At 55.2% G+C, this 14,182-nt stretch overlaps 1 protein-coding gene across 44 annotated transcripts in view; it reads right to left on the reverse strand.

The window, feature by feature from the left end:
• GDPD5 (glycerophosphodiester phosphodiesterase domain containing 5) overlaps nt 1-14,182 on the reverse strand; it is a 91,822-nt gene that overhangs the window by 5,085 nt on the left and 72,555 nt on the right. For 25 of the 44 annotated variants that reach the window (XM_063784318.1, XM_063784319.1, XM_063784334.1 and 22 more), the window contains 9 exons: nt 10,159-10,257; nt 9,791-9,884; nt 9,251-9,396; nt 4,689-4,771; nt 3,411-3,561; nt 2,638-2,856; nt 1,920-2,077; nt 1,431-1,578; nt 150-232 (listed from right to left, as the gene is read on the reverse strand). In XM_063784318.1, coding sequence (XP_063640388.1) covers nt 150-232; nt 1,431-1,578; nt 1,920-2,077; nt 2,638-2,856; nt 3,411-3,561; nt 4,689-4,771; nt 9,251-9,396; nt 9,791-9,884; nt 10,159-10,257 — 1,181 coding nt within the window. Of the gene's footprint in view, nt 1-149; nt 233-1,430; nt 1,579-1,919; nt 2,078-2,637; nt 2,857-3,410; nt 3,562-4,688; nt 4,772-9,250; nt 9,397-9,790; nt 9,885-10,158; nt 10,258-10,665; nt 11,902-13,083; nt 13,239-14,182 lie in introns of those variants that run through there. The other 19 variants (XM_063784339.1, XM_063784338.1, XM_063784332.1 and 16 more) reach the window with 3 other exon arrangements.

Here is a 14,182-nt window from a genome sequence, read left to right on the forward strand (position 1 = left end):
ATGGGGCCACCGGAGTCCGTCCTTCTTCCCTGGTCAGGCCTGCTCCTGGCTGAGGGCCCAGGGCTCAGGAGAGGGTTCACCTGGCTGGGGTGGGGGCTGGGCCTGCTGCAGGGTAGGGACAGCCACGGAAGTGGTCAGATCCTACTCACTTCTGGAGCACGAAGATGCCCACGATGAGGGTGAAGGAGACCAGGTCGGCAGTGACCCACATGAGACAGTACTCGTCCGGGGGCTGTGGACAGACGGCCCGAGGCCAACTTCCAGTCATGGCCAGTCCAGACTGAGGCTCCAGACTGAGGGTCCGTGGACCAGAGGACCCCACATGGCCACTGGGGAAGGGCAAGGGAGGACCCTGAGAGGGTCTGGGGGCTGAAGATGACATTTTGCAGGTGTGGGCTCCAGGCGCTGTGGGCCTGGGGGCCGGGGCGTGTGTGTGCACACGTGTGCACTCTCAGGGTAGGAGGGGACTGTATGGTGCTCAGGGCAGAGGGGGTGTGTGCTAGGCCTGCAGGGTCTGTGTGTCTAGGGTCCTCAAAGCAGGAGCCAGATACTGAAAGACAATGGCTTTGCCGCCCCCCGCTGCCGACTCATCCATCGGTCTCGCCCCTTTCCCCAGGCTGCCTTCCCTTCACCCTCCTCTCCCATAGAACCATCCACAGCTTAGGTCTGATTCATTGGCACTGCATTCTCTCAGCCATAAGGATACCCTCCACCTGCCTTCTGCATGCTCAGGGTGACAGTGGAGCCACCACCTATCTGCAGGTGCCCAGTCAACCAGCTAAAATATTGCTTTATTTGCTCTTCTCTGAGCAGATTTTAATTGTTTCCTATTCTTTTTTATTTTTATTTTTTGAGACAGGATCTCACTTTGTCACCCAGGCTGGAGTGATCACAGCTCACTGCAGATTTGACCTGCTGGGCTCAAGCAATCCTCCCACTTCAGCCTACCGAGTAGCTAGGACTACAGGCGTGTGCCACCATGGCCAGCAAATTAATTAATTATTATTTTTTTTTTTGTAGAGACAGGGTTGCCCAGGTTAGTCTTGTACCCCTGGGCTCCAGTGATCATCCTGCCTCTGCTTCCCAAAATGCTGGGATTATAGGCGTGAGCCCCGCGCCCGGTCAATGCTTCCTATTCCTGTCCTTGTTACCCTCCAAAGCAAAGAAACCCAAGCAGCTCTTTACTTCTTTAGAGCCCTTAGTGATGCTTTTCTCCCTGTGGATGAGGCCCAGGGTCCTCCCAGCACCTTAGTGCAGATCCCAGATGCCATGAAACCCTCATGCCTCAAGCCTGCACTCCCACCATGGACTCCCCACCATGCTAGAGACCTCCCAGGGACAGCTCCAAGCACAGAGCTTGCCGAGTGGTCAGGGCAGGCTATAGGCAGCTCCAGCACTGCCCCCCAGGGGCCCTCTGCCCCCCAACTCACCATGATCCAGAGCGGAGAAGGCACCTGGGACAGGGTGTGGGAGTTGTCAGAGGTGACGGATGGGACCCCCGCACACCACAGCAGGGAGAAGAGCCACGGCGCGTTGACTGTGTAGAGGTTCACACTCAGGTTCCAGGACGCGTAGTCCCTGTGGGGCAGGGGAGAGGCAGGTCAGCATGCGGACCCTGGCAGCTCCAGGCCCAGTGTGGGGGCTGGTAAAGCACGTCCTGTTCACGACCTCACAGCCATGCCTGGGGGAAGGAACATCGACTCCAGAGGGCCAAGCTCCGGGACAAGCCCGGGTCTGCCCAACACGCTCACTCTCTTGTCTTTGAACCATGTGTGCCTGATTCCTCTGTGTGCCCATCCCTCTGCCCGACCGTGTGTGTGTGTGTGTGTGTGTGTGTGTGTGTTGGGGGGTGGTGGTGGCAGGACTGGGAGAGACTCAGTCCCACCCTCTCCTGGAGGAGCCCGGGGCAGGGCAGGCACCTGAGCTCCTGGCGGGACACCTGAGTGTAGCGTAGGTTCAGCCGCTGGATGTGGCCTCTCCGCAGGCTGGCGACTGCCTCCTTGGAGCCTGATGTCTGTTGGAAGCCGGGAGCCACCTTCCGCACCAGGGGCCTCTGCCTGCTAGGCAGCCACATGACCTGCAGGCAGAAGAGAGGCAGCCTCAGACTTCTCTTCTGCACGATGGGTAAGAGTACCTACTCCTCCTAGAGTACCTGTGGGGTTAAGAGACAGGACCTGGCAGGCGGTGAAAGCTTAGATGAAGTCATTAGCAGGGCAGGACTCAGTCCCAGCCAAGGCTGCAAAGCGCACTGGCAGCAACTCAGGGAACTTCGCTTCTGGCCTGCTGTCAGTACGGGAGGGAAAACCCAAACAGCCACTACTCTGCACATGGCCACTAGCACCTAGTGTGCCGTCCTAAACTGATGTCAGATTTCTCTGGTCCCAGATTATTACACCACACGACAGGGCAACACTTCACTGAAATAACTTGACGGCCTGGACCTTTATACATTTTAAAGTGTTTTCTTGTTCCCCTCTTGTCCCATGATGACCCTGCCAGGGAAGTGAGGAGTGTGTGATCCCCATTTTACAAATGGGAAAGCTGAAGTCCGGAGTGCAACAGGGAAAGGCTATGCAGCAGCAGGGCTCTAGCCAGGCCAGGGCTCCCGGGGGGCAGAGCTGCGTTGCAGGGCCTCACCTGGTGCTGGGGGAAGCCGGAGTGCAGCACGGCCTCCAGAGTCACGTTGATAAAACTGCTGCGGTAGGGGTGCTCCCGGGGCGGGTCACGCAGGTTGAGCAGCAGTGTGGCATTGCCCTTGGCCAGTTCCAGGAGCTCTGCCAGGCTGCAGATGGACTGGTTCTGGGCCTCTCTGTGGTCGGAGGGTGACAGGGAGCTGGCTGTCCAGAAGGGGTCAGTCTGGCAGGGACAGGGACACACACATGGCTGCATCATCAGCCCTTTGGGGGCCCCCACATACCCTTCTGGCAACCAAGCGTGGAGACCCCTGGGCTGCCAGAGTCTGCTGGGGTCAGGCAGATTGATGGCTGTGGCCATGTGGAGGCTGTAGGAGGCCCCAGCCCTAACCTTTCTACCCCACACCCTGCTTACCAAGAGGATGGAGGACGGCTTGCTTGGAATCGCTCCCAGACCCACAGCATTTCTCCTTCTAGAGCATTTCAGATCAGAGAGTCAAGCCCTCTCTAGAGTTTTACAGAGTTAAGAATTCTATTCACTGCTCTCATCCCTGTCAACCTTTTCTAGTGAGGGAAATGGACCCAGAACAAGCAGTGACAACCACGAGTCTGGCAGCAGTGGCAGGAGCCTAGGAGGCCACTAAGCAGCTTGGGTGGAGGTCGGGAAAGCTCTGAGAGTAGGGGTCTCGAAGCTGATGGCCACCCTTGCACCTCTCACTCCTTGCAGTCCCTGCTGGTGTTTTCCATGCCTAAGATTGGGATCAGGTGCAGCCAGACCTTCAGGAACCACTGGCCAGCGTTGAGTCTCTGCAGGGTGGTCCAGTTGAGCATGGAGGCAGGCCTGTGGGCCAGCTCCGGGAACTCCTCCTCCACGTTGGTGGTGCGCCGCAGGGTGGTGTCATGCATGAGGAAGGGCACGCCGTCCAGGCTGCAGGGAGGGTGGGGCCACCGAGTCAGTGACCCCCCAGATCCTTTACCTGCCCACCAATGATCGTCACCCCACACAGTCCTCCCCACCCCGCACAGGATCCCGGCTGGCTCTGCCCCTCTCTGGGCCTCAGTCTCCCCATCTGCACAGGGAAGACAGTGGGCTGGTGGGTGACCCTGAAGGGCCAATGCCTTCTGGCTCTCTGTGAGGGTCAGATGGGGGTGGGGACTGCCAAGGAGGGAGGGCTGGGAAAAATCTGGACCTACTGTCTTAGCAACCTTGGAAGGTAGGTGCTGCCTCATTTGATAATGGAGAAACTGAGGCTGAGAGAGGGAAGTATCTAGCTCAAGGTCCACAGCCTGTAAGTGGTGGAACCCAGTTTGGAACCAAATCCCTGTGATGCTATGATGAGAACAGTGCAAATGTAGACCTCTTTGGCAAATTCCACCCAACCCCAATCCTTGTCTACTCTACCAGGGTTGCAAATAGCTCATATGGTGCCTTAGTGTGAAACAGTAAAAGGTACCTGTGCCCTCTGTTCCTCAAGGCATTTTACCACCATCTGCTAGAAAGTTGTGATAAACACACAATTCTATGTCTATACTGGGAACAATGTCCTCATATATGTGATGCCCTTGTTCAGTTTGCAACCTGTACAACTATATATGACAGTTCTGCCCTTCTTCCCTTCTCAGATAACCTCTGTTATGAGATTAGTATGGATTCTTCCTGCCATTTATATTAATATCTACTTATATACGTACATGGAGAAAGTTTATATGTCACTTTTTTGTGGTATTTTAAAACGTAACTGGAGTCACAGTGAATGTATCACTCTGCAACTTGCTTTATTTCCCTCATGAGAGTGTTGTAGCTCTATCATCTATTTTTCCCTTCAAGTGGCTCTGTGGCAGTGCTCCTGCTTGCACCAAGAGCATTTGGTCTTTCCTCTATTTTACATCCTGGAGTCTGCAGGAACAGGGTGCCTGCCCTGCTGTGGATAATCTAAGTCTTCCTCCTCCCATCTCAGAGGCTCTGAGACCAGAGGTACCCCCAGCAGAGACCCAGGTGGATGCCGAAGCGTGTGGGAGGGGTTAGAGGAACTATCTCCCCTCCGCTACACCTACCTGATGGTAATGTCAGCCTGGAGCCCGTACAGCTTCTGCTCGAGGGCCTTCCGGAAGGACATGAGGGTGTGCTCTGGAGCCAGCTGGGGAAGAAGGGGTGGTGAAGGGAGAGCCAAGATTCAGCTGATGTGCCCTCCCCAGCCAATGGAAAGTCTTCCATGTTGGGAGGATGGGCTAGGCCTGGTTCTAATTCTGGCTCCTCCACAGAGTAGCTGTGTGACCCTGGTCACCCACTCAGCTTCTCTGAAGTTCAGCTTCCTCATCTATTAAATCATGCCTACCTCATTGGTTTTACTGGGGGCAGGGGAGGCAGGGCTGGTTAGTGTTGATGCATATAAATGCCTGACATGTAGCTAGCACTTGACACATGGTAGCTATGGTCATTATGTTATCATTGCTCTATGCCAGGCACTGAGCTAGACACTGGGGCTGGAGGGCTTTTTTACAGTCCTCTGTGGCTCTCTGGCAGTCTTGGGCTGGGGCTGTATGTGAAATTCAGGTTATACCAAGGGTTATACCAAGGGTTATATCCTGAGACAAGTCCAGGGGGAGACCTGGAAGAAGAGAGGGTAGATGGGATGGTAGAGTTTCAGTGGGGGACCAGTTTCCTCATCTATATAAACATGACAGCAATATTTCCCTCCCTGGACTGTTACGTGAATTAAAAGCCTCTAGCACACTGCTTGATATATACAGTAAGTGCTTAATAAATAGCAACTGTTTACCCCTTACATGATCCTGGTTCTAGCATTTTTTAAAGAGACAAGGTCTTGCTGTCACCCAGGCTGTAGTGCAGTGACACAATCACAGCTCACAACAGCCTCAAACTCCTGGGCTCAAGCAATCTTCCCGCTTCAACTTCCCAAATAGCTGGGACTACAGGTGCATGCCACCACACCCAGCTCTGGTTCTAGCCTTGACTCTGCCATTAACTATTGTCCTGACTTTGGGTATATTTCTCTGTGGGTCTCAGTTTCCCCATGTGCCCCTTAGAGATGTGTACTCATGAGGGTCTTTATGCTTAGGACAGTTGGGGTTCAAGCCTCCCTAGTTGGGTCTCATCTGAGGACTGTCATACCTGTTGCTGCCACTGGGGGTCAGCACCAAACCAAGGATTGGGCGAAGACCAGGTCCATGAGGGATGGTCAGAGGGAAGGCGGGAGGGAGGACACCCCCGACCCCCCTGCCCTGCTCTGTCAGTGAAGGGGTGAGGTGGGAAGGATTCCCATGGCTGATCTCATTCATTCCCACTGAAGACAATCCTGTTCCCACCTTCTCTCCCTCTGGCCACGATGTTCCCCAGCCACTCCTCTCTTTTGTGACACAGCCTAGCACTGGGGAGCCAGGGAGTGGTGAGGGCTTTGGAACGGACTGAAAAGGTGCAATTTCACTTCCCAGACACAGAGCTGGGGCCTCAGTTTCTTTAGCTATAAAATGGGCTAACATTATCAACCTCACAGGTGAGATAACAAAAGTCACAGACCCTAGCCCAGGACCTGGCACACAGCAGGGTCTCAGTAATGAGTTTCTTTCTTCTCCTGTCCCTGGCATACAGCACTCTTGGAGGACATGTTACCTGTCTCCCAGTCCAGTGGGTTGTGTGAAGCACTCCCAGGGGAAGCAGGACTACAAAGGCATGGAGAGAGAGGCAAAGATTCAGTGGAATCCCACCCATCTCTAAATATCCTGTGGCCAGGCCTTCCATCAGTGGCCACTTGACAGGGGCCCACGCTCCCTGCTGCATGGGCTGGGGCTGCAGAAGGCAGAAGCTTGGAAGGGGTTGCGAAGACCCTCAGGGCAGAGGAAGTGTTCGGGAAGGGGAAAGTCTTTTTTGGAAGCTTTTAGACACAGTTAAGTTCTCTCTGGGTTAGGTGCTGGCCTCCTGGAGAAAGAGATATGGAAACCTGGCCCTCCCTGGCCAGACTCAGGACTCCAGGAAGGCCCCAGAAGCATACACGTTGCTGGGGTGAATTCTTAGTCCCCGTCTCAGAGCTCGCACCTGCCTCAGGCCAGTCCAAGTGGGGTTCTGTTGTCAGGAGGGTGTGCATGGCGGGGGGTGGTTACTCAGGTGGGTGGGACACTATGGTTAAGAGACCCGGATTTATAAAACAGCAACTCAAAGTACTATTAAAAAAGAGTCCTAGCTTCAGAGTTAGTGCAATCAAATATTAAAGTACATGTACACACATGCACAGAGGGACAGGCCACATCTGCATAGGAACAACACATCCAGGGACACACAGACAGTCTCCAAGACAGAGATGTGCACTTGGGCTCACCACACACAGACATGTGGACCCAGAGTCAGAGCCCCCCAAGGCAATGCACAGGGACACACAGAGGGGACCCTTGCCAGCCCCTCAAAAACTACCACCAGGGCATGATCAGTCAGATGCAGAATGTGAAAAATCCCACAGGACAAATGACTCCATTTCTCAGGACAAATAAACAGCCTAAGGGAAAAAAGGGAGGGGGAATTTTTTTTTTTGAGACGGAATTTCACTCTTGTTGCCCAGGCTGGAGTGCAATGGCGCAATCTCGGCTCACTGCAACCTCTGCCTCCCGGATTCAAGCAATTCTCCTGTCTCAGCCTCCCGAGTAGCTGGGATTACAGGCATGTACCACCACATCCGGCTAATGTATTTTTAGTAGAGATGGGGTTTCTCCATGTTGGTCAGGCTGGTCTCGAACTCCTGACCTCAGGTGATCTGCCTGCCTTGGCCTCCCAAAGTACTGGGATTACAAGCATGAGCCACTGAGCCCAGCTGGGGGATTGTTACAAACCAAAAGGCACTCAGGAGACACGCCAACCAGATGCGTGCTGTGGACCACATTTAGATCCTGATTTTTAACAACTAAACTGTAAAAAGATATTTTCGAGACAATAAAGGGAAATTGAACATGGATTCCATTTTAGATAATATTAAGGAATCATTATCCTTAATATTGGCTGGGTGTAATAACAGCATTGTGGCTATGCATCTTTCTAAAGTCCTCATGTGTTACAGATACATCCTGAAGTGCCTATGGGTAAGACGATGCGATGCCTAAGATTTGCTTTACTACCCCAGAAAAAAAAGTAGGGAACAGATGAAGCAAGAATGGCCAAACGTTGATAAGTATGGGATTGCATTCATTACATCCTTCTTCATTATGTGAGTCATTATATGCTTTTCTCCACTTCTGCATATATTTGACCTTTTTCTACTAAAGAAAACCACCCTCACTGGGGCCACCTTCCTGCTTCAGCATACCACTTGTGTCCCCTGGCTGCTGGAGGGAGCCCAGGAGATGGTAATCTGAGTCATGGAGACAGGAGGGGCCATCGTTTTGAGCCCCTCAGAAGAGTTCCCCTGCCCCCACTGGGAAGGCTGGGCTCCAATTGGTCCTCACAATAACCAGCAGCGTGGGCATCCATACCTTTGAGGCACAGAGGGGACTGGTGACCCCTCCAAGATGCACAGGCAGCATGTGGCCAAACTGGACACCAGATCCAGATCCCCACTGGCTGCCTCTGGGAGGGGCTGGGGTCAGCACTGGAGTCTGGCTCAGGGGCTGGAGTCTTATCGAGAAAATAATACCCACCACATGCAGGGGGCCAGACTTCCAGAGTGAGTGGCAGCCCGGCAGACCCAGCACCTCCTTCCAAAGCAGTTATGTGAGACCCCCTTACTACCCTGAGGTCCCACAACAGCCTGGAACACCAGGAAGCCAAGCCCTCAGGAAGTGCTCACACACACCCCCACTTGGCAGGGTGGGGGTGTGTACTACCTCTGCTGAGAAGCCTGGGTTCAAGGCTTTCATGGAGCAGGAGACCCTGCTCCAGAGAGATGGCCCTGCCCAAGGTAACAGCAGTGTCTGCCTCTTACTTTCTGTGCACCATGTGCATATTTGGGCACTGCACACGTGCTAACTCCTGCTCCTCATAGCCCCACAGCAGGCGCTCTCACTAGTCCCATGGTACAAGATGGGGGAACCAGGCAAAGAGATGGAAACTGTTGGGCCTCCCACAGCTGGTGAGGAGCTGTGCTGGGATGCTAACTCAGGCAGCATGGCTCTGGAGCCTGCCCTCTCACCGAAGCTCTCCTGCAGGGCTATGGAGTGCACTGGTGGCAGAATGCGGCGCTGACTTTGATCCCTTCGTCTCTCTCCAACTCACGCTGGTTCAGCCATACTCACTGTCACAGTGGGCTCTGAGCTGCCTCCCAGCTCTCCTGGAGGGTTCTCCTGATGCCTGGTGGCAGACCCCAGGCCCCACACTCAGCATCCATCTCCTGGGCCTTCCTAACTGGCACCTGGGTCTAGCCTGGGCCTAAAACCCTCCTGCATCTTTGCAGGGCACTTAGGACAAAAGTGAAATCTTTTTAGCAAGATGCCTTCAGGACGCTTCAAGATGTGCTTCCATCCCAGCACTCCTGGCCTTTTTGCCAGTCCTTCCCATGTACCTCCCCTCAAAAAGCTACAAATGGTTGCTACCATTACATATATCCATTTCCCAAGAAGGTCCCCCCCCATCGCACCCCACCCCAACGGGGCTGTTAGGACCCTGAGGTGGCACTCACCATGGGGGCCCCGCGGTGGCCAATGAGAGCAGGCTTGGGGCCGAGGTCTTTCTTCTCCATGATGCAGGGAGAGGAGATGGTGAGAGGGGCCAGGTAGAGGGCAAACACCACGGTGAAGAAGGTACAGAGAATGGTCACCTGGGAGGCTGCAGATAAGGGGCCGTGAGTGCTGCCTGGTGAGCCCTGGGCAGGTTGGGGTGCAATGCTGGACCCCTCTACCCCCGACCTGTCAGGATCCAGGTGCTCTAGGGGGCAGCCCTTATTCTTGCTGGGAAGATGAACCCCGCCTCTAACTCACACAGACACAGGTGCATACATGCAGAGAGAGAGACGTGGAGGAGGAATACAGTGTGAGGCCGACTGAAGCTGTGACCCTCCGTGGACTCTGTGGGCCACTCTGAGCCAGAATCCCCCTCACTGAGTGCAGGGGCCCCACCCCATCCCCAGGCCACCCCCAGGGAAAGCCCAGGTCAGGGCAGCGCCAGCTGGTCTTGGCATCTGCAGGGATTGGAGGGGCAGGCCCTTCACAGTTCTACTCACAGGTCCGCTCTGCGCGGGCGAACTGTCCTGCCACGATCCAGGAGAGCATGGTGACTGCTGCCAGGGCCCCCACATGCAGGAATGGCGCTGTGCCCTGTTTGCAGGGAGAGGGAAGGGAGACCAGTAACGCCCAGCTCTGCCCAGACCCTGTGTCACCAGCCTCCTACTTCTACCTATGAGGCAGGCAACCCTGTCTCCATCTGCCAACTGAGGACACTGGGAGCCTCAGGACCCTGGTGTCCTCCCTAGTTCTGAACTGCTCTGTGACCCTGGGCGCCTCCCTGCCCTTCTTTGGGCCTTGGTCTGGAGAAAGGGAAGTGACAGAAAGGCTCTTGTTGTGAGGGTCCTGGGGGACCCTCCTCACTCACCTGCAGGGAGATCAGCAGCACCTCCCACTCGTCCTCCCACAGCTGGGCCACGGCCGACATGGCCACCACCGTGGAAGCCAGGATGACCACCAGCCCGATCTGGAGGGGGAAGAGTCACCGGACAGAGGCTCAGAGCGGGTGGGAGGGTTCCCAGTGTGTCTGAGAGAGGAGCCAGAGGGAGAGACAGAGAGGGCAGGAGAGGCCGATGGAGCAGGGCAGAGGGGAGGGAGGAAAGAGACAGGCATGGGCTGCCAGGAAACTAGAGGCCGGCAGATAGACACGGCAGGGAGAGACTGAGGCGGGAGGAGGCAGCAGGAGGCCGGCAGACCCAGTGAGGAAGGGACAGCGAGAAATGGAAGGGAGGATGGGGACAGGAGGAGAGGGAACTGTGAGGAGGGAGGACATTCAGTAAGGGGGACCTCCCTGGGCCTGGCAGGTTAGTCACATCCAAGGTCCCGCCCAGCCTCCCTGCCACCTCAGCATGGCACAGCAGAGGAGGAAACCCACTTGTCCAGGCCATGCCCAGGCCTCAGGGGAAGGAGGCTGAGGACCTGGGTCTGCTGCAGGAGCCTGGAGTGCAGCCCAGCCTGGCACCCTGGGCTGGGCTCACAGTGGCACTTCAGGCGGGAGTGGGTGGTGAAACACATCGCCACCTGCCCCATCTCCACGGCCTGCCCTCTCCCGGACTCCCAGCATCTAGGTCTGCCGTGATGGGGGCCATCCTCCTTGCAGCCTCCAGAAGAAAGCAAAGCACAGCTCTCATGGAGGATGAGGTGGCACCTCTAAGGGACAGAGATCTCTGGTGACAGGTAAGACCTGAAATCTTCAACCACGTGAAGCTCGGCAGAGGTTTTCGGCTCCTCGGCCCCCAGCCCCTCGCCCCTAGCTGTGGATCTCACTCCACCCACCCCCCTCCACACCCCCAGGCGTGCCTCCCTGAAGCCCAGGTTGTGGCTCTCCTCCAAAGCCTCCCGCAGCTCCCAGTCTCTGGAAGGGTCAAAGCCGCCACCTCCGTCCCCCTAGTTTCTCCAGACTCGTCTCCCATCTCCCTCCAAAGGCTTGTCCTTCTCCCACAGCACTGCCGGCCGCCCTGCCTCCCTGGAGCCGTTCTAGCTGCTGGCAGGGCCTTCACCCCCTTTCTCCCGAGGCAACCTTTCCCAGAGGCAGCAGCGGCCAGGGCCCTCTGATGCCGAGCAGGGACAGTGGCATTTCTAGACGATGAGGGTGGGGCTGTGGCCAGCATCTCCTCTCCCTACCCAGGGACCTTCACTCGCCGGCGGGGAATGCTGAGTCTCGCCTGGGATGAAGTTTCCCTTTGGAGGCTTTTCATTCCAGCCCATCAGCCTGGAAACAAATGTTCCCCCAAGAGACCCAAGCGAGGCAGGTGAGGAGCTGGAAGGGCTGTGACATGGGGGCTCGGGGCGGGAAGAGGCACGGGTGTGCCTGGGCTGTGGGGGCGCTTCGCGTGGTCCCCAGGTTGGTTCCGCGGAGGCACGAGCATCCTCATCTCACACACGGGAAGCGAGGTTCGGGGAGAGGAACAGCTGGCTGGGTCACGGAGCTTTGAAGGGGCAGAACCAGAAACGAACACCTTCTGCCCATCTCAGGGGGTGAGGGGGTGTGCGCTTTCTCGGACAGACAGCAAGCTGGTGTCAGAGAGGCTGCGCAGTCTCTGGGAAGCCCAGCTGCGCCTCCGAACCCCTGAGAACCCCGCCCTCGGCACTCAGGCCTCTTCTCCCGGCTGCCCCCGGCGCGCAGCTCCCCCTTGTGGCCATCGTGGGAGGAGGCCCTGCACACAGCGAGTTAAGGATGGTTTCCGGGAGCATCTCATCACAATACCTATTAATGGAAATGACTTGCAATAAAACTGATTCCCCAAACCCTAATACAATTAAAAATGTTATTATCTCTGAGTTCCACAGTTGCTTTGGTGGTAATCAACACACTCAGCAGCATCACTGCATGTTCAGTGTCTGTGGGACTTCCCTACCTTGCATCATTAAGTTATAGCAATAGCACTGACACCCAAAAACGCAACCACCATCGCTCCTGAAATCTGACTGAGAAGGATGAATCCCACCCTAGAGGCCCAGAGACAGATCACCGTCCTCCTCTGAGAAAGTGGCCTTGGGTTCTCTGTCTTCATGGGACTGTGGCTTGCGATAGCCATGGTGGGAACAGGGGATACAACAGAGTCTTTCATTCACTCGATGAGTCTGGCCTAGGTGCCGGGACCCGAGGGGAGATGGAACCCCGCCTTGCAGAGGTGCAACAGCTGACCTCTTAGGGGTATCTGGCCTCTGGGTTTTGCAGTCCAAATGGCAGACAGCTGGCCCAGGGTTAAGAGCCTCACTTGAATCACGGTCTTCAGTCGAATCCTGGCTCTGCTACCTACTGGGGATCTTTCCACATCCTCTCCAGGGACCTTTCCAGAGCTGTGAAATAGGGATAGCGAGTACCTACCTGGAAGGGGGTTGGGGAAGATCAATGAGGAAATGCAAGTGAAATGCTTAGTACAACGGCTGGCCAGAAGAAAATGCTTACTAAATCTCAGTGATATCATTTTAAAAAGTGAGCATGATATGGGAACAGGATTATTGTAAGGAGTGAAATGACTGTGAAATTCTGAGCGAAAGGTGCCTGACACATGTGGTCAGCACCCAATAAAGGATGGTTACTGCTGTTATGGTGAACGCAGTGCCTGGCACACACAGGAGGTGCTCAGTGAATGCGCCTTCCTTAAGCTGCTGCTGGAGGGACAGAGGCTGGACACCAGGAAAAACCATAAAGCTGGGGCCAGTGCATGGAGAGAAGTCTGAATTCACCAGGAGAGGTGATGAAGTAGACATAGCAGATGGCAGGTAGAGGCTGATGGAGCCTTGGTAGGAGGCAGAAGCCCCAGCCCCAGCCCAGCCAGTAACTTGCCTTGGGGCTGTGTGGTACCCAGTGCTCCTCTCTGGGGCTCAGGTTGGGTCGCTGACAGACGCCTCCTCTGTGCAGGTCCTGGGCTGGGGGCTGCTGCCACTGAGGCAGGGGAGTCAGGCGAGGACAGAAGAGCAGTGCAGTGTGCTCAGGGCAGCCTGGGGAGGTGTGAGCTGTGACCAAAACACCTCACAGAGGGCGGTGGGTGGGGCAGGAAGGGGGGCATCTCAGGGAAAGGGCCTCCTGTTTACTGTAAAGCTCCCAAGAACCCTTCAGCCTGCTCCCTCACCTCCTGGGTACCTCAATTTCTCCTGAACACTCACCTGGGAGAGATTTCTGGGAAAAAGGAGATTTTGGCAGACTGGGGAGGAGGAGGAAGGTCCCCACATAAGCACCAGATCTACTCAGCACCCAGCCTGCTGTGAATGGCTCCCTCTCACCCTGTCCTGAGCATCTCTGTCCTCCCCTCCTCAGGACCCAGGGGAACCAGAGACTCTCAAAGTTCATGATTAAAACATACTATAGGCCAGGCATGGTGGATCATGCCTGTAGTCCCAGCACTTTGGGAGGCCGAGGTGGGCGGATCACGAGGTCAGGAGATCGAGACCACCCTAGCTAACACGGTGAAACCTCGTCTCTACTAAAAATACAAAAAAATTAGCTGGGCTGGTGGCCGGTGCCTGTAGTCCCAGCTACTCGGGAGGCTGAGGCAGGAGAATGGGGTGAACCCAGGAGGTGGAGCTTGCAGTGAGCCGAGATCGTGCCACTGCACTCCAGCCTGGGCGACACAGCAAGTCTGTCTCTAAAAAAAAAAAATACAAACATACTATAAAACTGTGGTCTTTAGAGTGCTATGTTGCTGATGTAAGACCAGATAGATAAATGAAAATAAGCAAAAAATTCAGAAATAGATCCAAATACATAAAGAAAATTTAGTATATGATAAAAATAGCATCTCAAATGAATAAAGGACAAATTCTCAGTAGAGAGAGTTGGGAACGTTGGGAGCCATCTAAAAAGAACAGAGTAAGATCACACTATACCCCAAAATAGCTTCCAAAAAGAGAAAAAATTAAATGTTAAAAACGTGGAAATATATAAT

The sequence above is a fragment of the Pan troglodytes genome, chromosome 9 (assembly GCF_028858775.2).
Source record: "Pan troglodytes isolate AG18354 chromosome 9, NHGRI_mPanTro3-v2.0_pri, whole genome shotgun sequence".
Lineage (NCBI taxonomy): Eukaryota > Metazoa > Chordata > Mammalia > Primates > Hominidae > Pan > Pan troglodytes.